General features: G+C 35.9%; 1 protein-coding gene across 3 annotated transcripts in view; it reads left to right on the top strand.

Moving 5' to 3' along the window:
• BAZ1A (bromodomain adjacent to zinc finger domain 1A) overlaps positions 1-25,828 on the top strand; it is a 61,450-nt gene that overhangs the window by 19,865 nt on the left and 15,757 nt on the right. For 2 of the 3 annotated variants that reach the window (XM_048059739.2, XM_048059740.2), the window contains 17 exons: positions 757-900; positions 4,669-4,770; positions 6,080-6,167; positions 6,894-7,028; positions 7,636-7,738; positions 10,239-10,405; positions 11,148-11,243; positions 13,018-13,156; positions 13,609-13,755; positions 16,649-16,744; positions 16,872-17,096; positions 17,721-17,886; positions 18,142-18,255; positions 19,439-19,563; positions 20,509-21,114; positions 23,900-24,063; positions 24,249-24,403. In XM_048059739.2, coding sequence (XP_047915696.1) covers positions 757-900; positions 4,669-4,770; positions 6,080-6,167; positions 6,894-7,028; positions 7,636-7,738; positions 10,239-10,405; positions 11,148-11,243; positions 13,018-13,156; positions 13,609-13,755; positions 16,649-16,744; positions 16,872-17,096; positions 17,721-17,886; positions 18,142-18,255; positions 19,439-19,563; positions 20,509-21,114; positions 23,900-24,063; positions 24,249-24,403 — 2,772 coding nt within the window. The remainder of the gene's footprint in view (positions 1-756; positions 901-4,668; positions 4,771-6,079; positions 6,168-6,893; positions 7,029-7,635; positions 7,739-10,238; positions 10,406-11,147; positions 11,244-13,017; positions 13,157-13,608; positions 13,756-16,648; positions 16,745-16,871; positions 17,097-17,720; positions 17,887-18,141; positions 18,256-19,438; positions 19,564-20,508; positions 21,115-23,899; positions 24,064-24,248; positions 24,404-25,828) is intronic. The other variant, XM_066997998.1, reaches the window with a different exon arrangement.

Below are 25,828 nucleotides of genomic sequence, written 5' to 3'. Positions count from 1 at the left end.
AGCAGACAGGGCTTTAGGAGATTAAACTAAAAAATATGAACCACGGAACTCCAGGAAAGGGTGAAAGTGGTTAAGAATCAGCTATGGTAGTTATCCAGCATTAAGTGTCGATTAATTATACTTTTTGATATATTGTTAATTCTGTCTTTTTTTTTTATAACTAACATTCAGGATGGCAAAGGGATAGACTTGTTTTGTCAATTGTGTGCATGCCAGATGGAGCCTTAATATGTGTCAGCAGATAAATGGGCCATTATTAAGATTAGATGCATAATGATCATTTCATCCTTGTTTATTTAGGTCATCAACAACGGTAGATCATGATCTCTTACAAGTAAAAACATTTTGCTATTTAAAAAGTCTTTTGCTTTTCTTTAATTGTTACAAAAATAAATGTAAAAGACCGGTGGTGTCTGGTTGTAAAGTAACACGTTAACTTTTAATGTATTTTTTCAAACTTGATTTAAGCTTCATTTTGGCGCTAAGTTTACTCAATTCTGCCAATGACTTGAAATTTTGTACTGGTTAGTGAAGGTGGCAGCTGTGTAAGCAGATGAGTTTATTCGTTTGTTAGATGGAACTCATGAAATGAATATTTTACCTAGTATTTCAGTGCAAGACTCTTAAGCATTTATTCAGTAGATAATATAATGTTCAGTTACAGGTGTAGTCTTAAAATAACAGCTGCTGTAACTTTCAACTTCCTCCGTTAGTGAAAGATTTCGGCAGTACTAAATGTCCGTGTTTTTATTTCAGGTTGCAGTGCAAGATTTTGGAAGTCATTGCTCCAGCGCATCACAACGGCATGGCGAACGGCCATGTCAGCAGTGCTGACGGGGACACCATTGTCATCAGCGACAGTGATGATTCAGAAATGCATGATAGTTCTGCACAAAATGGGTAAATGATACTTTTACAGTAAAAAGCATGAGGGTTGGGTGGAAATGAGATTAAAGCAGATGTGGCAGGGTCTGATTGAAACAAATTGCTCCATTTGTATGGATTGTGAGTATTCAGACAGCTTGCAAGTGACAAGCTGAACATTCGCAGGTGCCTTACGCTGTCATGCCAGTTGTGCCATGTATAATTAGCCAGGGAGCTGTGTATTATGAGAAATTGAGTACCTACAGAATAATTGTTGTTAATCAGTTTGGAATGATAGTGTTTTTGTTGAAAGATGGTGGAAGAGCCATGTATGCCTGTCACTGGTCCTCTCTGTGGTACAGAACCTGCGCTGCTATATTCTGAAAAATGTGGTTATATTCTGCAGTTCTACAGTGCGGTACTACTTAGCATGATGTATTACTTTATCTGTAAATATTCCATAATGGGACTCAAAATTGAGATTGCCTTAGAGGACGTGATTTTTTTATAACTGTGAAAAGTCTTTTCGTAGTAGTCATGTGTTTGTCCAAAATATAAAAGTCTATAAAGCTTTCTTCTTTTTTTTCCTGTGTGTGTAAATATTGTACCATAGTATTTCATTGATTTGATTATAATTTTAGGTGCAATGAAAAAGCATGCATCTTGTATCAAGGAATTGTGTATATGCTGCAGTAGCTTAGTAACATTGACTAAGAGAGCTTCTGGCCTCTATGATGGGAGTGTTAAAACTGGAATATCCCTTTACCGACCAGTAACTGAGTTCATGTCCAGCTGATCATAGCACTTTGAGAGGAAAGATTTCTGGGCTTCGCAAGCACAATATTGATGAAAGAGGAGTGTTTGAAAGCGGCCCCAGTCTTGTATCTAGCAATACACAGGTTTCACCCAAACTGTTACAGACTTTGAGATACCACATGGATGCAGAAGTTAATCTGCTATTGATTGCTGCATTAAGACTTCCATGGCCTGACATGCCTTGAATAACTAAGGTGTAACTCCTCACTTGGCTAAGAAAGTAGTGTGGGATAACTTTTTAATTTATATATATTTTTAATTCTCTCCTGTCATTTGAAGGCATTGTTCAAGTTGTTTATGAAGAGGTCCTACGTCTTTGAGAAAATTAACGCATTTTCTCTTCCACAAGGCATATGACATTTGAAAGGAGGTTGTTGGAATATTGCAGGCATGCACAGAGCTGACTGCAGGACTGATCACTTTATTGCTGTCATTTTAATGTGTGCGGAGCTGTCAGTAAGGCAGTCTTATGCTCTCAGTCTTTGGTTTTCCCCACCTGATTACTTATTTTGGCAATGCAGAGAAGGGAGGAAAAAACAATTTTTCTCTTAGCAAGAGACATTGTGAGAATACATATTTGAGGCACTGTTCTGTGCCATATCTTTTTTCTTAAAAAAAAAAAGTATGCTATGAGTTTAAAGTGTAAGCATCTTACAGCTTTAAAATGCCTACTGAAAAGTTTTGAGCTAGTATTTTAATAACAAATGTATTAGCATTTTGATTAGTTTCTGGGTATATGCAACTTAGAAAATAGGTTTTGCAGGTTTGGCAAATAATATCTGAAAGTAGAGCCTTGTTGTCGGATTTTGTATATTAGCATCTGACCCTTACTGATGATGTGGTTTAGCAGATCTAATCCTTGCGAGGCTGTATCTTGTTGTTTGAGGGGAATCTTGGATGTGGAGAATATGGATGCTATTAGCCTTGGGACCAATGTCCGTTCGATGTACTCGGACTGTGGTTCAGCCTCCGTTTGCAGACAAATCCCCAGGTTTTGAGAGCCACCTTCCATGCAAAGCTGCAGTGCTTCCAAACAATGGTGCAGCAGATGCTGGGTGTATTTGGGAGGGGGGGAGGGGAGCACAGCACAGCACAGATTGATGGGCCATCTGCAAATATTTTTCCTAAAGAATCTGTAAGGCTAGAGAATCTTAACTGAAAATAGATGTCATTAGAGATCCCAACCTTTCTCTGACCCGACTCGCGTTTGCTTGGGGCAGAAATAGTCAAGTATTCGGGGGGAGAAATGGGGGAACTTCCTGGTGGCTTTTTTTTGTGTTCTGCAGTAAAAGCTTAGGTTGTGTGGGGAGAAAGAGGCCAGAACAGTCTCACTCTTGTACTTAGAAAAACAGGCTGCCTTGCAAGGCCTGAGTTACAAAGCAAAAGGTAGCAGTCCTCTTAGCTCTTAAATTGTTGATGCTATGGCCTGGAATCCTCTGATACAAAGGAGAATAGTGGTGGTGATACAATAGCCGTGTTCATACCTCAAACTGCTAGACTTCTGTCACAGTGTGCTAATGGTAAGGCTGAACTCTTGCTTTCCTGTCAGCAGCAGACAGGAGATCGAGGGGCTTGTGCTGGTGATTATATACAATATCAGCCGCACTTAATTCATGGTGTTCCCTCTGGAAGGACTATGGGTAATGTGAACCATCAACAACATCAGAAATATTAGAAGAAGAAAATCTTACTGGCTTGCCAGCTAGTTTGTGGCAGTGAATTTGGTTGTTTATTCAATCTGAAGTGGTTGTATCATCCTTATTTTGGGGAATGGTTAATTGTTTTCCCAAATTTGGGAATGTAAACAGAGGTAACTGAGTTTTTTGGAAATAATGCCAGTGGAACCTCACCATTCTGATTTTTTTTCTTTTATGATCTTCATCCTAGTTTTCTGCCTTTATTTGGGGAAAAAAAATATGAAAAGAATATGTTAAAAGGTATAGTTATGGCTTGTCAATAAAGCTATACAGTATCTTCAGTAGCATTAATCTTGTTTCATCTTCAATTCTTATTTTCTTTCTCTCATTTGTTCTTTCATCCTGAATCTAATAATAGTGATGGTAGGTCTAAGTCTACCACCTACTGTAAGGAAAAACTGAAGTACTGGCTCTAAGGCAGCTTAAAGCCTTCACCAAAATGTTCAAAGTCAGGATTTTGTTTCTAACTGCAGTTGTCTTGTCCCCAGAGTGGTATAACCAGTGTGTTGCTACCAATCTTCAAGTGGCTGGTTTTGCATGTTGAAGGTTTTGTCAGATTCCAGAAAATAGAGTTCCAAATAGAACAAACTGTGTCATATAGCTGGCATTCTCCAAGTGAGTTTTTTGCATTACCAAATGCTCTTTTAGTCAAAGAGAAGAAGAAACTCCCCTACCTTGTTTCCAAAAGGACGACAGCATTTGTTTTAGATGCGTTCCTGATCCTCTAAGCCTTAGTATTTTCCCTTGCAATTTTTGTAGTTCCATGAGTACTGCAGCATATAGGTAGCTCCAGCCAGACTCAGACTGGATATCAAGATGGTCACGTCCTGGACTGAATATGTTTTAGTCTGTCTCAGTAGTTTTGTGGTAATGGCTACCTTAAGGTTATGCTGTCTGAATATAATACAGCAGGGTCAAGTGGTCACGATGCCAAAACAATCAAAGGATTGATATGATTTGTATCTGCCAGTGGTTCAAAATAACCTCTGAGAAGTATGAAGAGATGGGTTTGACATCCTGAAGAGCAAAATTGATCATCCCAACAAATCATCTGTACAGTCCACAAAATTTTCTCTTTCCTATTTCTGGCAGTTCTACTGACTTTGATTTAAAACAAGTAGCAGAAAAGTTGGCAGGAGTGAACAGGTCCAGTTTCGTACCAATGGTCTCTGTTAAATCTGGGTATTCTGAAGTGGTCTTCTGTGTATGTGTACAAATACATATAACATGTAGAATAAAAATGAATATTTTGTGATTGTAACTAACTTAACTTTTCTTTAACATTTTGTAGGAAGAAGAAAGCCATAATTGATCCTTCTTTGTTCAAATACAAAGTCCAGCCTATTAAAAAAGAACTGTATGAATCTGTTATTGTTAAAGCATCTCAGCTGAGGTAAAAATTAGTATATGAAAGTTAAAATGGTTCTCTACAACAACTATGTGAGTTGTATCACTGAGAAGACGTTTTTGATGTAAAATGGCATTCTATGATAATACATTAGAATTATTAATTAGAGACACTGGAACAAACTACTGTGTTTCACGAGATTTCTGTGTTAAGGGTTCCAAGCTTTACTAGTTTTAATGCATAAACCAATTCTTTTCAAATCTGTGCTTTCACTGGCATAAGGATGAGACCCGCTATTGCTAATGTTACCTGTCCCTACTGGTGTGACTGAAGGAGGTGAAAAAGTTTGAGAATTCTATTGTGTAACATTTATTAAATATTGGCATTGTGAAATCTTTTTGTGTTACAATGATACTGGTTTGAAGTGTTGAAGGTGGCATTATCAGACTGTTTTACTATTATAAAATAGAAAGCTGTAAAGACCTTTTAAAAATAACATAACTTTTTGTTGAACTTTGTTGGAAACAAAAGTGTTACGTTTTTTTAAGAATAGATTGTGCATTAAAACTCTGTAATCTGGATGCTCTGAAAAAAATATCAGGGATTTCAAGTAATTTTATTCCGGCGTAAATCAGGATTATTTTTTTCATAAATTATTCCTGTGTAATGGGCAAGTCACTTGATGTAATTAGTCCTTGTTCAGGTATCATCTATATTCTTCTGTGCGCTTAAGCACTTGCTGAACTTTATGGTAACAGGGTACTTCCAGCCAGATGGTTTCTATAAACTCAGCAACTCCTGGTTGGTTTTCTCTTTTCTATGAAGTAGTACAGATTCCCTGACATTCCAGGAAGCATTTAGAGTGCCCACTTTCCCTGTAGAGGGGAGTTATACAGTTTGACCAAACTGAGAATTCACCTCTCACATTTGCTGGCTTGAGACTTTTGTGCCTTACCTTGTCATTTGTGAGTTGTGAATACTGCATTTGTGCTCTTTTTTTCTTAATCTTTGTTTTGTACTCTCATCTAAGGCAATGGGATTTTCCTTTTATTTTGATATTATAAATGCCACTGATTGTATGGAATGTTTGTAGAGGGTCTAATGAGGTTGAATAGGCTGTGGAAGTGTGTGTATGTGTAAGACGGAGGACATACTAGGATTTTCAAAACAGAAATTATGGATGCATATTTGTACTTAAATATGCATAAATAGTAAGGGTGTAGTTTATAATGAAGAAAATGGCGAAAAGCTTAATGATGTGATCAGTTACATCAGTTCTTGCACATGTTGTCAGCTTCATTTAAACAATGATTGCACTGTTAGTTGATAATATTAACTCTATTTCCTAAAACAGCCGGAGGAAACATCTCTTTTCTCGTGATAGACTTAAACTTTTTCTGAAACAACACTGTGAACCACATGATGGAGTCATTAAAACTAAGGTAAATAAGATGGAATGACTTATGCGATAGAATATTGACCTTAATCTTTTGTCCTTTCTTGCACTTCTCTACGTGTTACTCAGTTTTTAAACTACATTGAATTTAACCTATTATAAGTATAATACATTGTTAGTATTTTTCCAAAATGAAGAATACTGTATTTTTTTCTAGAAATGGGTTTTTGTTAACTTTTGCTTGTAAACAAGATGGTAGTTTCCTGTACACCAGGCAGAAGTTAGTTCTCTAAGATCTTCATTAATTGCCAGTTTAGAAAAGATCCTGAATAAAAATGGCAGCTCTTACCTACGTTAAAAAAAAATATAAAAAAATTAAATAATGTATTTTTTTTACTTAGTCTGTTTACATTCATCAAGGTATGCAGCTAGTATTTCTGAGTCACGTAAAACTAACCGTTTCAGTTTTGACACAGTACGATAATATTATTCTGTTGTGATGCTTTTATCTTTGGAAATATTTTATTGTAGACTGAACTAAGTCTCAAATTAGGTCAAATTCTGTTTTTCAAATGTGTGCTTGTTACATTATTATCCTCTTGATGGATTAACTCTACATTTATACTATTGCAGGGTTTTATTTCTTATGCTAAGATAACCACTTGTGAATCTAGTTACTTTTACAGTCCTTCTGAATGAATGATTCATTAATTATATTTATGAAAAGGTAACAATCTCACAGTGAATATCTGTTTTCATCTCTCTTACTAAGGCAACATCAATTGCAAAATATAATCTAGCAGAACAACATTTCTCTTACTTCTTTCCTGATGATCCACCCACATTTATCTTCAGTCCTGCAAGCAGACGGCGAGGGAGACCTCCAAAGAGGGCGTCCATTAGTCATGTAAGTAATACCACAAAATTTTAAACTTCAGATCAAGACAAATCAGTGTAGACTTCAGTTTTTCCATTTTCTTTGTGAACTTTCAGAACAGTTGGAATTCAAGATTGACACTGTTTTTTTTTGAGGATAAATTGGGAAATATTGCGTAATTGTTATTGAAGTAGCTTGCTTTGTATTTAACCTTGTGAGAGAGATCAAACTTTGTATTTATCTTCTCATTCTTGTCATGCTTACTTCTGCAATCCCACCAATAAATTAGCTTTTCAGTGTGTTGTGAAGGCATATGGAGTACCTGTCCCTTCTGGGAATGATTAATAAATTATCTGCTAAAAAACAGAATTCATACTCTCAGATACAGGCAACTGACGAAATTGTAATTAAACACATCAAAGCTTAATGCTCTAATCTTTTTATTTAAAAAGAAAGATGGATGAAAGTTTTCTTTTTCCATTACAAGACAGGATCTCTGAATAGTCGGTGTATTTGAGAAATGGTTACAGTTTTGTTTTAGAGAGTAGATGGAAAAAATGGGAATATTTGTTGTAGGCCATTTCACTGTATATGTTATGTTCTTTCTTCCCACTCCCCCCTCCCAACCCTCTATCAGGAGGACAATATTCCAGCTAAACAAAATCCCCAAGGAAACAAAAATAAAGTAACAAAGGAAAAGACGAGATTCCAAAGGCAAAAAGAAGATATGCAAGCCATGGGTAAGTTGAGGTTTAGTCTTGTGACTGGTAGAACCTGTTCTTGCAGGTCTGAGAGCTGGCCATAATTAGAGTATTTCTGGATTGCACCTTTCAAGGGGAGAAAGTAATAAGAATGTACTGCCGCAGTTATATTGCAAGGGGTACCTCAGTGGTTAGAATTGTTCCCTGAGTCTATTTATTTGACTAAACTGTGGAAGGGGATGAGGCTTGCAGTCCAGCTATGTTGGTCTCTATCTTAGAGAAGTAAGGAGCAAAATAAAGTTTTGCAGAAGTTTATACATATCTTCAGAATCCAGATTTTATCTGCTGAATATGTATCAAAGCACAGGCTTTTAACGCAAACTGATACGTGATTTGAGGAAGATCTGTAAATAGAAAAACTACCAACACTGTTCTAATTCAAAGAGCACAAATCACTTTAGAAGTATTTCTTGGCTTAATTTTGATGTGTTTCTGATCTATTTAAATTTGGTTTCAAATGCAATAAGAGGACGCACATAGCTGTTCTGTGGGTTTAACTAGGTAAACTGGCATGTCTTCTTGTGGAGACATGGTAAAGAACGTCTCCTTGCCCAAACAAAGAGATGGTCTTTTGAATTATAAGCACAATTTTCCTTCATAAGGCTTTCATCTGTGGACAGTCCAGTGAACTTGTGGTTTGTCTTTTATTTCCACTGCCATACAATGTTTTAATATGGAAGGGACCTCGGGAAATTATGTAGTCCAATATTTGCTTTTAACTGGACTAACTGCAAAACTGCATGTGGCTGATCAGGGCCTTTCCTGCTGAGGAGATGAAGATGCTAGGGTTTAAGGGGTTCTGCAGTCTTTTGTTCACATCTTTGCACAACTGGCATTTATTTTTTATGTGCTGAAGCTGACCGCATGGAAGAAGGTCATAATGGAACGCCATCAAGGCTGCTTCCTTTCTTGCGTGGCACTCACTACAGCTTCTGGAAGGCTAGTTAAGATGTGCTTTGTCTTAATTTTACATTTATCTGATTGCATGCTAGAACCCAAAGCTCTTAGAACATATGGTTTCAAACAATGAAAGAGCAACCAGTCTTGTAATAAGTTGCCTGGCACGGAGATCTAAATGTACTCTTAATGTTTTCTGCCACCTGGCTAAAAAGCTCTTGAGCAGGTTGATATTCAAACTTGGTAAAAAGCTTTTTGATCTTTGCTGGGGACACAAAATAATGAAGGAATCAAATGGAAAAAAAAATCTTAAAAACCATGTTGTCACACTTGTGTGTGTTCATTTTCAGCTTACTGTTGTCCCATGACTCTAAACTATTCTTTTTAAGAACTGCATCTTTTCTTGTTGAAACAGGTATAACATTATACCAGTTTCTTGAAAAGTATGATCCCGTTTGTAAAATAAGCTTAAACATACACTTTCAAATGCACTGTTAATGTAACTGAATATTAAGCTAAACATTTTTACCTGTAAATAATACTTAATTGGAATGGTAATTAGTAAGATTCATGAAGTCTTAAAAAAAAGTCTCAAAAAGAGCTGCTTATAGCACTTTACTAATGTGAAAAGGTGTAGCAAAATACCAAGTACCTTGGAAAATCAACCTTCTTATGTAGAAGACTGCAGGGAATGAGCATCATTGCTTTTATTTTCTGGGTGAGAGTCACTACTGTTAGGTCCCACACCTTGCTGTAAAAACGATCTAGCCTATTTTCAGAATTTCACAGGAAAACTGAATTGGAAACTTTTCTGGTGTTACACTCTTTGCGTTAAAGTAAGAATCTTTTTTCTCATTTTCTTCACTTGTGATTCTAGCCATCTTGCTTATTCAATTAAAATGGTAAGCCTGCTGATGCCTTTTTATTTGTTAGCCTGTGGCAGTTTACAGATATTGTCTGTCCACAGAAAGTGGAAGTATGTGTCCTGCTGTTTTCCTGCAGACAGCTACAAGAAAATCTGGATCTCCTCAGGCAATAACATTTATTAACAACTGAAGTTCAGCTTAAGCTGTGTAACAGAAGTAAAACTGGCACAAAAAACACTCAAGTACTAACTAGATTTGAAATGTATTGACTTTTCAGTAATAACTCTATTAAATATTTAAAAACCACTTTAAAGTGTTTTATTATCACAAGTATTTCATGGTTATATGTCATTCCTACTTATGACATGGTTTTATTAAGCAGACATTATTAAATACACTGCTGTAATTATACGCAGTTGGAATCTGCTATCATCTTTGTTTTTTGATAGAAAAAAATAAGTAATAAACATCTGTATACTCATTAAGAACAGAGAAGGTTGACTTTATTACAGTGATGACAACCTTGTAAAACATGTATAATACTTAAGCCCTGAAATTCTGATTCTCTAAAGAACTTTCAAGTGATTGAATTTCTGGTTGCATAGAAACAATTCAAAACCATATCTTTTTCATGTAGTAATTATAAAAAGATCAGTCTATTTAAGCACAGCTAAATAAAATTAACACTTTGTAAATAACTTTTCTTTCCTGCATAGCTTTTGAAAAAGCTAGATTAAAACGAGAGAAGGCAAATGCTATAGAAGCCAGGAAAAGAGAGAAAGAAGATAAGGAGAAAAAGAGAGAGGAATTAAAGAAGATTGTCGAAGAAGAAAGGATGAAGAAGAAAGAAGAGAAAGAGAGACTCAAAATCGAAAAGGAAAAAGTAATGCATTTGCAGTATATGTTTCATATAGGAACAGCATAATGGCTTTCTAACTTGTTTCTTAGTTGCTATCTGCTTCTAGTTATTTTCCATTAACTGTTTTTGAGTTCCTAGAAATGCAGCTTTAGAAGAATGGATATTTGTAAGACATACCAGGGAACTGCATTTCTAGATAAACTTTTTTGTGAACTAATGTTACAAACTAGGGAAAGTTACTTTGTACATACTTCAGAAATATTTTGATTTTTTTCAATTTTGCATGATAGTGTTTGATTTGATGGCTGTCTTCAGTTTAGAGACACCATACTGTGTCAGATTCACAGCATATTAGACGTGGATTTCCTCGTGGTTTCTCTTTGGATTGAAATTGCTAAATAAGTTTCTGTCACTTTAAATGTGAATAAATTGTTTTTGCCACTACATTCTGCCACAGTCACATCAGTATATATTTTGATGGTCTTTTTTGGCAACATTCGTGAATGCTCTTATTTTAGATGTTCTTTTTCCTTCAGTTGGCCTCCTTTTAATATCAAACAAATGAAAAAAGTTTAACAAAGCATTACTGAAGCTCACTTTAAAACATTTTGTTATCTTATACAAAATAAGTGAATAGATTATTTCATTCTAATGAAATACGGTTTGATTTTACTTTTCAGTGTGATTGAAACAGTAAATGGCGTAGTTCTAGAAATTGTAGTAGGGCGATCCAACTGTATGTTAATACAATTCTGACTTTTTTCAGGAAAGAGAAAAGCTGCGTGAAGAAAAAAGAAGATATGTGGAATACCTTAAACAGTGGAGTAAGCCTAGAGAGGATATGGAATGTGATGATCTTAAGGTATGATTGAATTTGGAATACCTCAAACTCGTACCTCTTAGGGTCTGCAAGCCGGATTCTTTTATACAGAGGTAGATATGGTTATCAGCAGTGGTCATATGTTTCCCAATGGTGATGCTACAAGGACGGTGTGTACCTGCGTTTTCACACTCCAGAAAAACTTAATAGGCTGTTCTTAGTCTTATTATGGAACAGATATATTCCTAATATTTTTTTTGTTTAAATTTATGCAACATGAGTTCACCTAAAGTAAGCCTGAGTTACTTAAAGACTTATGTAATGAAGAAACTACATTTTTGGATGGAAAAGAAAAAGGATGTTAGTTCATTACTACCTGTAGTACACTCTTGATTTAAACTCTAGAGATATGCTTGCTTAATGAATCTTTCTGGATAATACTGGAAACCTATAGAAAGTAAAAAGAATTTACCTCCCAAAGGTAATCTTCTAAACAAGAGTAATGTGGTTCTACATAACAGAAGATTGTCTGCTATTATACGTTTACATACACTTTGTATGATAAATTTTGGCAGGAGATAGCAAAAGGAGGCAAAATTGTCAAAAACACAAGGATGAGTTTGAGATATGTAGGGAAAGATGATAGAAGCAAAGAGGACAAGTAATAGTAGAAAAGTAGTAAATTAATTGAAATGATAGCATGTGTTGGGAAGAACATATGAATATATGAAACGTATTGAATATGTTTGAGTTGTAATAGGCCTTTGAAGAGGAGTGAAAACTTAGCTAGTGTATAGAAAAAGAAGAAACTGAAAAAAAGTGAAGGAGTTTGTCATAATGAGAGGAAGCTGTGCAAAACAGTGCTGCTGTTTCAAGTGAAAACTGAGAAGAATATAAAGATGAGCCTGGCTGAGGGAGCAATAAGACAGTTCTATCCACAGACTGCTTCTCAAAAAATACCCTTCTCAGGAGATAGATGAAATGCTTGGTGTGTTCTTCTGAAAGCGTAATATCAAGTATTGTTCTCATTCATATTCGTGAACTACTACTTTTGTGGAAGGAAGTCATGCTTTCTGGAAAGTGTTTCTCTCTGTCTACTGAGAACCATTATGTGAAGACAAACCTTGAAAAGTTGCATCAAGATAGTAATTTGAAGGTCAAAGAGTTAGACACTGTCTGTGAGTTCTTGGTAGTGTCTGTTAAGTGGTCCTGTTACATGCTTTTATCAGCTCCCTTTGAAATGTCTTCAGGTATCATAACTGCCTTACCGATGCAAAAAGACGAATACCAGAACATGCAGTCATTGGGCATGACCTTGCGTATCCTAGTATTAGATGGGTGTGTTTTATATGTATGTGTTGGGTTTTTGTTAGCTTGTCTTTGCAGGCAGTGATGAGTAGCTTTTTCAGAATATGTTTATTTTTGCTTGTCTGGACAATTCCATAAAACTTTAAAGTCAAACTCGTATGGAATATTACACGTTTAAAGGAAATATCTCTATACACACTGTTTTAACTTGTGGATTTGAGTTCCTTTAAACAATGACAAAAAAATTACTTGTTTGTGAAGTTAAATAACTTACGTATCTACAAAAGATTTATGTCCAAGTTGCATGCTGTTCTGTTTTTTGTTACAAATGTTACACAGATGTTACCATGGTAAGAGGTTGTCTTGCAGAACTATTTCCAGTAAAACGTAAGCAAACAAAAAAAAAAAAAGTCCAACAGATATATTCCTTAAAATCACAGACTGTTTTTAATCACCTGTATTCTGCAGGAACCAGATACAATATTAAGTTGTTCCTTTTGGATTGCAGGAGCTTCCTGTTCCGATGCCAGTGAAGACAAGACTTCCTCCTGAGATCTTTGGTGATGCTCTGATGGTTTTGGAGTTTTTATATGCTTTTGGTGAACTTTTTGATCTTCAAGATGAATTTCCTGAAGGAGTGACTTTAGGCAAGTTGTCATTTATGTGGCCAAGTGCCCCAATTCTGTGGTGTCCTTTCTCCTACTGACTGTTTTAGGTGCACCCTTATACCACTACTACAAAGCTGTTCATGCAGCTTTGATAAAGCAGTGCTTATACATGCGTATCAATCAGTTTTTCTCCTTACAGTCAATTTCTGCAGTGTTTATAAAAAGAAAATTAATTTCAATTAGAAGCTGTTAATCTACTCATTATAAATGTCTCCTGGTACTTCATTCTTGCAGTTGTATATTAAGAAAATAACCTTGTTCGGTCAGCACTTTTTCTGACAGCATCGCCTTAGGAATATTTGCAGTGAATTATGGAAAAGTAGCTTAATTGTCATACCTGAAGGAAAGATAAAAAAATGTTTACATTCTTCAGTACGTAATTGTTTTCCAGCTTTGTGGCAAAAGTGACGCTTCTTAAACTTTATTCACAGAAGTTTTAGAGGAAGCTCTTGTAGGAAATGACACTGAAGGCCCACTATGTGAATTGCTGTTTTTCTTCCTGACTGCCATCTTTCAGGCAATGGCCGAAGAGGAGGAAGAAGTGGCCAAAGATCAAATAGCTGATGCTGAGACCAAAGGTCAGATCCTTAATTTTACTGCTGAAAAAATGAAATTTCACTTGAATTAACTTTAAACTGCATGATTTGTGTCATTTCCTTGTTTAACCTCATCTTATTATGCATGGATATTGTATATAAATGGTCTTGTTTTTTCACTTATCTGAAATTAAAGATTTGAACTGGGCATGGAGGGTGGGGGCTGGGGAAAATACAGAAAAAGCAAGCTCATTATTACTTCAGTTGTGTCCAGCAAAGCATAATAAGCATTTAACAGCACTGCTTACGCTTTGGAGGTGAAGGAAACTTGTGTTCACCTTTGTCCTCCTGCTGTTCCTCCTTCAGCACTGCTAGATGTTTCTCCTGAGGGTCAGGAAAAAGAGTCATTTACCTAAATCTTTTCAAAGGTCTTTACCTAGGAAAAAAATGTCTGTGTCTAATTATTTGTGCTGGGAAGTTTTTCATGTATAATGGAGATCTCAATATCCATCATCCTTCAAGACATCCAAGTGTAAAGTTACAGTGATGAAGTACCGGGTTTGTAGATTTCCAGTGTCACTCTGTCTTTAGGCTTCATGGTAAGGCTGAAAGTTGCACACGTTTTTACAGGAATTCAGTATACTATAAACATTAATCAGAAGGAAGCACAGAATTTATTCCAAATGTATGTAGTAAACAACATTATGTCTGCATCCTTAAGCTGTTTCTGTATTGTGTTGGGCCAGGTCAGTGATTCAGCCAGTAGTCTGTGAATGCTCTAAGGTTCATTCTGCAGAGTGTTGTACTCTATTGATGCTACCCAGGGTGCTTTCCAAGGGTTTGTCAATAATACAGACTTATTCTTCTGATTATGCCCTTGCAAGGTGCTTCTCCCTTGCTTGTTTTAGTTCAGCTATTTAAAGCCTTGCTGTGGATCGGGGAACTGATCCTAACTCTTCGTTACGCTCATCCTATCTATCAAACATATCAAAGATGACTGTCTATCAAACAATGTGTTAATATGGTTGAGGAGGTAGAAGGAAGCACCAGAATGGGACCCTGGAAAATATTCAATATGTTACTGCTGCATGTACCTTCTGTGTTTTGAATCTAAGGTCTCAGGCTTTTCACAATTCGTTTGTTTCATGCAGTGCTTGGTGGAAAGGGATGACAGCTATTGCCACACTGCTGTTGTCCAGTAGGTCTTGTGTTCATGGACTGTCAAACTTGGTGTATAGTTAAAAAAAAAAATAAATAAAAAAAATAAGAGAAGCTCTAAAAAAAAGACAAGATCCTTCCTGCTAGTCTTATGTCATTAGAGTTAGGTGGGAATATACGAACATTTCGTGTTTGATTTGATGATTCCTTTAATTCCTCCCTTGAAAACTGTGCAATACTTTTGTACTTATGTCCAATCTATAAAATACCTTTATGTAAGACATGGATGCTGTATTCAAGAAGAGCTCTTGTTATTTGGGTGAAGTTACAGATTAAATGCAGAGTTAAGAATTTTGCACTACAACTGCTAAATTCAATAGTAATTACATAAATTTCTTTTAAATACTATACTGGGAGCACAAGTTGGGCAATCTAAGCAAAAAGATTCAATTATGAGGTAATCGTAGAATAGTTGATTAAATTCCATATTGTTCACAGGAATGAGTAGAAGAAAATCCAATATAACTTGTTTGATTTTACTACATGGGGCTGGCAATTGCAAAAACATGCAGTGTCATTTTTAGTTTGACAGAGTTGTGGGCAGGGCACTCTATCTTCTACTGTTACTTTAAACCTTGGAACTTGCATTTTTTGTAATTCTTGTTTAGAAGCTTCTTTCATGTAAAAGAATAAGATGTTTTCGCCTCTGTAGTTCTGGCTAACCAAACTGTTAGTAGTCAGCATGAATGTTTGCTCACTTAAGTTCTGTGCAGGCAGTGCTTCCATGACAGAAAATATGATGGGTGCAGGATTTGGGTGTATAGTACCTTCTAAAACGGTGTTGTAAGGTGGGTAAGGTGGAAGGGAGAAATGGAGAGATTCATCTTGCGATGTCTTGGTAACAGGTTTCAAACAACATTAATCATCATTCAAGACTCAGTTGTGGACTTGCTTTTTATGTGGTCTTAGTTTGGATTTGTGGCTCTTTGGTCAATTGGTGACTTAGGTCCAAATCATTAAGTAGTTACTGAATAAAGTGAAATTGTTGAAACAGCATATAACGCTGAAAACAAATCTGCCAGCCCTCTGGAGAAATACCTGTAAGTGCAAAGGAAATTTCTGTCTAAAAGACAGGAATTTTGCTGTTTCTGCTTTCTAGTTCCCCTGCTTTCCTTGTTGGTTTGCTAATATGTGATGCTACTTATTAACTGCAGCTGCTTCTTTTGGTGAAATGTTGTTTGTTTTTAAAGTCTTGGTAATCATATTTGTGCGGAACAGTGAGGTTATCTATAAGTTGCATATTAAAAATATACAGTGAATGGTGATAACCAGCATCAAAATGTCTAATTGGCTTGGATGGTCTTTCTTAAAACTTAAGTAAGTAACAGTTCATTTGAAGGAACAAAATGGAGGTGTTTGCATCTTGCTTTTTTTTGCTTTCAAGTGTGTTTCCTGCTTCATTTCTTCATTGCCTTTTATATTGCCATTGTGCATGTCTCGTGCATTGTGGTTGCTTTAGCAGCTTACATATATACTACTGGGAGAATAGTGTGTAGCATGTGGTGCATGTCCTTAGTTATTAGTTGGGTTTTTAGTTGCGTTTAAAGATACGTTACTTCTAATTTGGATGTTGAATTGATTTTTGAATATATTTATGCTTTTGTAAATATCGGGCCTCTTTTCGCTTTGTCTGCAACTTTAAAAAATGGCTTGCTTTCCTCCCTTCCACAGTACAAGTTTTAACTTGCCCTAGAATAAAGTGTTTATTTCCTTAAAGATTTAACAGAGGCTTTGGATGAAGATGCAGACCCCACAAAATCTGCACTGTCTGCAGTTGCAACTTTGGCAGCTGCATGGCCCCAGTTACATCAGGGTATGTGTGGGTTTCACTTCTTGTTTTGTTACTGTTCTTGTTTTACTCTGTATTTTAAAGCACATTTTTATTTTTGTATACATTTAAATGTCTATGTAAAATAACTGTTCATTCTTCTCAACTATAGGCTGCAATTTGAAAAACTTGGATCTTGATAGCTGCACTCTTTCTGAGATTCTCAGACTTCACATTCTAGCATCAGGTGCCGATGTAACATCAGCCAATGCAAAATACCGCTACCAGAAACGAGGAGGGTTTGATGCTACTGATGATGCTTGTATGGAGCTGCGATTAAGTAATCCTGGTCTCTTGAAGAAACTTTCAAGTACCTCAGTGTATGACTTGTTGCCAGGTAAGACAAAATGTTAGGGATGATTAGACTGCTTGTCAAGTGATCAGCTTTTTTTGTAACTTCAGATCAACAGTGGTCAAAGTTAACTAAGTAATAGAATATTTTAGGTCTGAAGGGATCTCTGGGGGTCACGTAGGTCTCACCAGATCAGCCGATCGCATAGATAGCATCTCATTATGTCTGAGAACCTTTTTATAATCCTATAAAAAGGTTAGTTTTATTTGTCATAAGGGGCTCTATGTGATAGAAGCATCTGAGCGTTTGATTCAAACCCCTGTTTTTTGTTGCCATTCTATTTTGGGTTTTGTTTATTTGTGAATGGAGAAAAATGATTATCTACTGTTCCTTTTATCTCTAGTTGTAAAGCAATATTGCATTTTAGTTCTTTTCCATGCTATTGGAGTTGATAAAAGTTAAGACTTACATTTCTGAGCAAAGATGGTATTTTTGCCATTTCAAGAAAAGCCTCTTTGCAAGTGCAGCTATTATACTACAAGAGTTTGACTTCTGACTACTCACTTCTTTGAGGGAGCGTTTTTATATACTTCTGTCTGAAGTGTATAGGAGTAAGGATTATTTATCAGTTTCATAATGAAATGTAAACATTGGTCTGAATTTTATTAGGAGAAAAGATGAAGATCCTTCACGCCCTCTGTGGGAAACTTCTGACTCTTGTCTCCACGAGAGATTTCATTGAGGACTCTGTTGATGTATTACGACAGGCAAAACAGGAGTTCAGAGAATTAAAGGCAGAACAGCATCGCAAAGAACGAGAGGCAGCAGCAGCAAGGTAGAACTGGGATACAGGAATCTAAACCTTGTTGACACAAATTAGACTAATCTTCAGTTGCAAAAGGCATATAAAAAAACTGTTTGTATTCTCTACTGGTTTCTTGAGACCCTAGAGAGCAGTGAAATTTCATTGTGCTTAGGATTGTGCTTTTCCAATTTACTGTTATTTTTAGATGATATTATAAAGGAAAAAGATGTAGCCAGATCAGATACTAGATTGATCGCAACTGATTTTCTGTTTTTATACTATTAGGATACGTAAGAGGAAAGAAGAAAGGTTAAAAGAACAAGAGTTAAAAATGAAAGAGAAACAAGAAAAGCTGAAGGAAGAAGAGCAAAAAAATCCTGCCACAGAAGTATCTGTTGGGTATGATAATGTGGTATTACTGCGATAAATTGTGATATAGCACTTTTCAGTCACATGCCCAGATCTTGCCTGTGTAGTTTTACTGACTTGTTCATATATAAAATTATATTTTCATTAAAGTATATAGCCCTTAGTGTTTTTTCTTCCTGGTGTTTTAGAATTACTTTATGAAAGCAATATTATTTTAAAAATTATTTTTCATTATATGTAAAATTTTGTTGAAAGCTTGACAACCTTACCTACTGATAAGAGGAACTTGCAAAATCTCATCAGTATTTTTTGCACTACTTGTCTTACTCGCTTCATATCTACGAATATCCTCATAATAAACCATTCTCGTTTGTTTTTTTAATTTGAAGAATTGGTCCACTGAACTAAATAATACTGACCTTGCATAACTGTTTATAAATCAAATTTAGTAGCATTTAAAAAATGCTGTGCTATCCCAGGTGATTTCCATAAAAATAGTTTTTGTTTCTGTTATTAAAACTGCGTGATTTCAGAAGGTAAGATTCATGTGTATGCAACTGTCTTGATTCCAGGAAAAAAAGTGTATACGTAAAACTGTATCCTTACCTGCTTGAGGGAGGTAGTTAGCTAAATAAATCTGCTTGCAAGAGGTGAGCATGGGCTAAAGACAGATCTGTGCTATGTTTCTGAAGCTATAATTGGTGTGTGTTTATGTGTAAAATGTTATCCTGTAATGGTTGCATGTAGTTTTGTTGGTTTTGGATTATATTTGTTAGATTAGGGAGAAAAATGTGTAATAAACACTTTATAAAGTGATATATATTTTGATGAGGGAATCTGTATATTTTTAATGACTAACGATAAAATATAATGTGGCGTAGTAGAAGTATCTTAGGAAAACATGAAACAGGGTCTGATTACAGTAATGCTCTTTAAATGAAAGAGTGAATACTGAAGAGCTGTTTTTAGTCTTTAATATGGAACTTCCCAGTTTCAGTTCAGTGAGTTTCTTTCGGTGTTTAATATATTTTATGACTGTTCATTTCTTTAAAGAAAGCATGCAGTGTTATAGATCTGCGACAAGCTTAAGTACTTCTGAGAGGAAAATACTGTTTGTGTTAAAGATGCCATGTTATATCATGTATTCTTTTCATTCCATTCAGCTTTTAATATGTGGTTGCTCAGCCTGTCACCTTTTTTTTAATTGCCTCAGGGAGGAGGAACGGGAAGACCTTGATACTAGTACAGAGAGCAAGGAAACTGAACGTAAAGAGCAAGATGTAGACACAGTGACAGAAGATGAAGAAGAGCTGGGACCAAACAAAAAAGGAAGAAGAGGTAATACGTGTGCACATGTGTGTTTGTGTGAATGCATGCACACAACTGGGCAGTTCTTGTTTAAACTTTCAGTAAACATCAGTCTTCATAACTTTTTAAAAAAGATCATGATCATAGTGGGCTATTAAGTGAGTTTAGCTGGCCTGACGTAGATCTAGCTGCCAGCTCAGCTGTATGTTCTTTTCCTCTCCTGCATCTTGTCTTGTATACTTGCCTGACAGACAATTACAGTTACAAGTAATGTACCTCAGTGACTTTGAAAGAATCTCATCTGATAAGATACGATGTGTTTTTTATTCTTTTTGTTAGAAATCTTCAAAAACAACATGTTTCTAAAAGAAAATGTTACATTGAGTGGTTGTATTTAGTTTGCTTTTGTTAATGAAGCAGTATGCCTTTTGTATAAGAATGAAATCAGACTTATTCCCAGGCTTCCTAAGCAGTATGTTAATAGAAGCTCTGGTACAGTAATTGCCATAGCCTAATGCTTGTAACTAGACATAGGTTTCATCAGAGGAAGATGAATTGTTGATGACTTCTGTTTTTGCTTGAGGTTTTCTGGGAATTTAAGTTCATTATTTTGAGTATAGTAAATAAAGTCCAAAACAGAGTGAATTCAATTGCTAGAGTTTTACTTTATTGTGATAAGACAGTTTTATGACATTCTTTTAAGTTCTTAGAGTTTTTTTATAATACTAAAAATCTCAATCTTGGTAAATGAGAGAAAGTACAGTAAAGATGGCTTCCTTTTTTTATTGGGAAAGTGGGTTAATCACTTATTTTTCTTTAATAAAGCTGGAGTTGTTTCCTGACTAAGCCGATAGTTCTTGACAGTGTAAGTTTAGATAGTTGTGAAGGGAGATAAATTAAACCAACCCTTATTATTTCTTTAGCTAAAATAAATCTAAGCATGCTGCTACCACTCTTTTTTCCTTTAACTTTTAGGAAGGAGAGGGCAAAACGGATATAAAGAATTTACAAGACAAGAAGAGACTTCTGAAAAGAGTGAACCACTTACTGCTGAAGATGAAGAAGCTTTAAAGCAGGAGCAACAAAAGAAAGAGAAGGAACTACTAGAAAAGATTCAGAATGCAACAGCCTGCACAAATATTACCCCCTTAGGTCGTGACCGTATGTACCGACGCTACTGGATTTTCCCCTCTGTTCCTGGATTGTTTATAGAAGAAGACTATTCTGGTCTCACAGAAGACATGTTGTTGCCTCGAACCTCTTCCTTTCAGAATAGTGTACAGTCTTGCACAAATGAACCTCAGGTATTCAGTAAAACTGGAGAGTCTTTGAAATCCTCTGAATCTACCTCCAATATTGACCAAGATTCACACACCAGTGTTGTTGTAGAGGTGCCAAGGCCAGTATATAAACCAAACCGTTGGTGCTTTTACAGTTCTCGGGAACAACTGGACCAACTTCTGGAGGCTCTCAATTCCCGAGGACATAGGGAGAGTGCCTTAAAAGAAACTCTTTTACAGGAGAAAAATAGAATATACGAACAACTAAGCAGTTTTCCTGTGGAAAAATTCCATATTCCAGGTAAAGGAAAGGTTCCTGACTTTAATTTGCTTCCGCAGTTGTAATTCGTCTATTTTATACTAGAAACCTCTTAACTCTCATCTAATTATAATTAATTCCTAAGAATAATTCTTATTTCTTAAGTGTTATTTTGCTCCATGGAAAATATGGTGTGTTTTTGTTTTGGTTTGTTTTTTACTAATTGAGAATTAATTTTGTGATACTTTATGCTTAAAAAAAACAGGCAATATTTTCGTCATGAGGAAGCAATTTGAGCTTTGGGAAAAGATTACTGGGGGATAGAGATAAATACCTGTTAAAGGTTAAGTCATAGATTGATCATTTGATGTCCTTGTTTCCATTGTGGTGAGAGTCAAGGTGTGACACTGGAGAAGGAAACTTCACAAAGGGAGGCGATTTATTGTCACATTGATTTTTGAGTAGGTGGGACACACTCTTTCATAGCAATGCATGAAATTATTCAAAGGCCTTTGCTGGACTGGGTATTGTGAACAAGGGAAAGATAGCATTATTGCAGGGTCATACTAAAACATTTGAGGAGGAAAAAAACTAGCTGTGTTGGTTGTTGTGTGGCTTAACGTTAATGCTGTGGATTCTGTGGGCTGTTTTTTTTTCTCCCTCTCTCCTTTGGCAAATACTTATTACAAGAGGAGGAGGCATATGCAGAACAGTAATTCTTACGGGTTTCAATGAGTAGAATGTAAAACCATGCTAAAGTTAGGACTGTGTGTCGTCCCCCCCCTCGTTTCCTCTTGGCCAAGTATTTTTCCATTTATTGCCCCAAAGCATTGACTCCAATTGCTGATAAAATCCTGTATATGTAAGCTTGCACCTGGGTTATTTGTAGAATGGTGATGGGTAGAGGATGTTACCAAAAGTAAACTCCTGAGGGTAATGTTCAAGAAACGTCACTTTGTTTTGTACTGTAACACAAAAATCTTCACAATAGTTTTGTAATCTCTACATGGGCAAGGGAGAACTATTTACAGCAGAACTGAATTCTGTTTTTGCTGGATTGTACATGCCACTGACGCTTTGGGTACAGGTACTAATAAATCCATAACTGACCTACCCTTCTTCTGGTGAAAGCTAGCACAGCACAGAGTTTCTGCATAGTAATTAAGCTTTATTTAGAGGTGTTACAGCTATTTTCCTGGGTTTTGGTGCGAAAATCTGACTTTATGCTATGCCCATGTATGTGTGTGTGTTTGGGGGAGTTTTCCTTATTTTCCTAGTTGAAGATCCTTTATATACATTTCTGTGTGTTGCTCTGTCCTGAGGCAACTTGATTTCCACAATCACAAATTTTTCTTCTCTGTTGATGCTAGAATTTTAGAATAGCATTAACTTAATGTATATGTTTTTGAACTTCAAATTGTAGTAAAACAAGAAAATTAAAATGCAGTGGCCCAATACCAATGCTTCCTGTTTAATGTGATAAGAAAAGATAAGCAGATGTAGCTTTCCTTTAAAGGGAGCTTTACTACAATGGAATTGAGCTGCTGCCTTAGTTCCTGCACTCACATGATTTGCAGATTCAAGTAACTGAGAACTATTCTGCAATTCTCTAGACTACCATTCTTCTTTTTTCCACTTCCCACTCACAAGAACAAGAAAAGAAAAAGCATGAAAGAAAATGGATGCTGGAATTACTTTTCCATATCAATTATTTTCAAGCCAATTGCAGCTGTATTAGTTCTGCTCAAGAAAAGACATTTCTCTTCTGATTTTTCCCTTAAACCAAAAAGGATGTTTCCCACATCCAGACATCAGTGTGCTAGTATCCATTTTCAGAATATTTGCATAATTACGTTCAGTTACAGGGAATTATTTCTGCACTTGAGTGTCTTAGAAACTTGTCCTGTACTTCCTCAACAGCAGCTCTAAGGTAACTTTTGATTAAATACCTCTGAGCTCTTGCATGTTTTCCTCATCACTACATTTGGAGGATTTAAGGTAAATTGTGTGAAGAGATGTTTGCCACCTATGCAGATTTACAAACAGTAATTTAAGATGTATGCATACTTTGAGCTCTTTCCTGTGGCTTCTGAACTGTTGCATAAATGTTTGGTTCCCCACTGAAGAGGTCTTTTCATTTGACATTACATCATCAGCTGTTTGGCTCTTCCTTTTTTCGTAACACATCTTGTTGGCTTGTTCCTTTTTTTAGCTCCACTTTCCTCTAATTAGAGGGCACAGTTAGTCTAGTGCATTCCTGTGGCATCTTATCTGTTTGGTTTCAAAGTAATTTTTTAAAAAGGGACTATACCTTGTTCTGTTGGTTTCTGTAACTTGACAATTGCACATGCATGTTTTAAATGTTACGATAAAGATCCATGCACAAAGGAAAAGTGAGTTCTGCTTGTCCTGCAAAGTAAGGATAGTGCAATACAAAAAATACCAGAAGTGTGACTTTATTCTTTGTCTTGTGATTTTTCCTCTTGCGTTCATAGCAGAGTTGTTGATAAACATGCATGGCAGATAAAAGTAGTAGATAAATGCAAAACAATGTCTTTTAAATTGATAAGAATTTCTTATCCTGTGTGTTGGGATGCATAGATAGACATAGATGCTAGTCTTCAGGTCTTCTCTTAAAAGGATACTCTGCTTGGCTGGATCAGATGCTTTAGTTGGCATGGAGATGTTGGTATTGACAACCCTTGCTATAGGAAGGGAGTTCTGAACCGTTGTTTAGATTTTTCTGCCGTGTACAACCTATTGCTCCCTCCACTGCCAGCTATTAGAAGGAGCAAAGTTCGCTAACGGTTATTTGGTATTATTACAGACAAACCTCAAAGTGACATTAGACCTCCTTCAGGACGTGGAAGGATGCAGAATGCCCATGATGCATCCCACATCTCTGCAGAAAAGCAGCTTGAACTGAGACTTAGAGACTTCCTTTTGGACATTGAAGACAGGATCTACCAGGGAACACTGGGGGCTATTAAGGTATTTGTGAACTGTAGAGCACCTAGGAGCACAGTGGTGCCGTCAAGTCTGTAACCTAAATGAGAACTCTTGCATGCTGTGGGTTTCACTGACACTGTAATATAATTAAGCGTAGACAGTAATTGGCACTAGAAGTTTGTGGCCTTTGATTCTTCAGAAACTTAAAATTTGTATGTTTGCTTCAGGTTATAGACAGACAGTCTTGGAGAGCAGCCTTAGAACATGGGCGGTATGAATTCTTAAATGATGAAAACAAAGAAAATGGTATAATTAAAGCTGTGAATGAAGAATCTGAAGAAATGGAAACTGATGATCAAGATAAATTTATTGTGAAAGACCGGTAAGAACTGCCATTTAAATAATGACTCTTCTCTGTGAGTTCTGTAACAGTACTCTGGTTTTCCACCTTCAAACCGTTTTTACTCTTAATTTCTATGAGTTGATATTTTTGAAACGATAAGTTTTAAGTTTTGAGTTGTAAAATGTGATATTTTAGCGTTGGTTTATATCTTGTAAATGGCACAGTTCTATCACCAAATAAAACAAAGACAGCTGCAGGCCAGCTTGACAAGTGCTACCATTCAGATACTGTGCTGCCCAAAGTGAATGTCCTTTTTAGAATGAAATCACACGTGCCAAATTTAAAAATCACTTAAAATGCAGGGAAGAAATATTCTGGAAAATGAGAACCACCAGAATAAAAACTTTGTGGAAAGAGTAGGAGTGTTTAAAAGGAACGGTGGTAATAGTCATGTATTATGTACCTCTCTGTGAGTCACGGTAAGAACCATCAGTGCAACAGGCCGTGGTGTGCATTAGCCTTTGGTGCTGTGGCAAAAATGCAATACAACCTTAAAATTTAATAATGATGATCCTTTTATAGATCACACTGCAGCCTAGTTTAAAAAAAAAAAAAAAAAAGGATGAAACCTCAAATCATCGTTGGAACTACAAAAGCGTTTTCTTTTTTTTCTAAACAAACTTTTGAGAGAAATGGGAGACTTTCACCAAATCAGCGTTTGTAAATCAAACCATAGTGACTAAGGTTTTTCTGTGAAAACTTGTAAATATTTAATTCTCAGAGGTTGCATACTTGTCAGAAATAAACGTATACCTTAATTTACTTAATACATATAAACTTGTGTCTTGAAAGGATGTAAATGTTAAAATATTGCAGGGAAAAAAGATTCACTGGAAGCAATTCTTGTACTAATGTACTGTTTGCTTATGTATTCTGTGAGGTTTTCTGCAATTAAATTTTTATTTTATGAAGGCAGTATTCTTGGATAGACTCTTGAATCCTATATTGAGTGTGGGAATTTAGTTTTTAAGCTTCTGTTTTTTCTCCTTTTATTGCAGTTTGCATAAGTATTTTTCTGTCAGATTCTCCTTTGAATCTGAGTTCTCCAGTTCTATGCAAAACACATAGGGTCATCTCCATTACATGAATGACACAATCTATAGATATTTGCTTCCTGAGAACTGTAACATAGAAATATCCCACTGTTTTCATTTATCAAGAAGCTAAAATTTGACTGTCTCCAGTTACCACTTGCTTCTATTGGTGGCTCTCAGTTCAGTGGCAGAAGCTTGTTGCTTCATTTTTAGCGCTTGATACAGACTCCATCAAAGTTTCTGAATTGTTGCCACTCTAATATTAAAGTCTTGAATATTAAAACAGACTATGGGATTCTGCAGTCATACGACAGATTCTTTTTGATGCTGGGCTTTTTATCCACCCAGAGTAAGTGACATCTCATTAAGA

Source organism: Anser cygnoides, chromosome 5, assembly GCF_040182565.1.
Source record: "Anser cygnoides isolate HZ-2024a breed goose chromosome 5, Taihu_goose_T2T_genome, whole genome shotgun sequence".
Lineage (NCBI taxonomy): Eukaryota > Metazoa > Chordata > Aves > Anseriformes > Anatidae > Anser > Anser cygnoides.
This window is presented reverse-complemented; position numbering and strand designations above follow the sequence as displayed.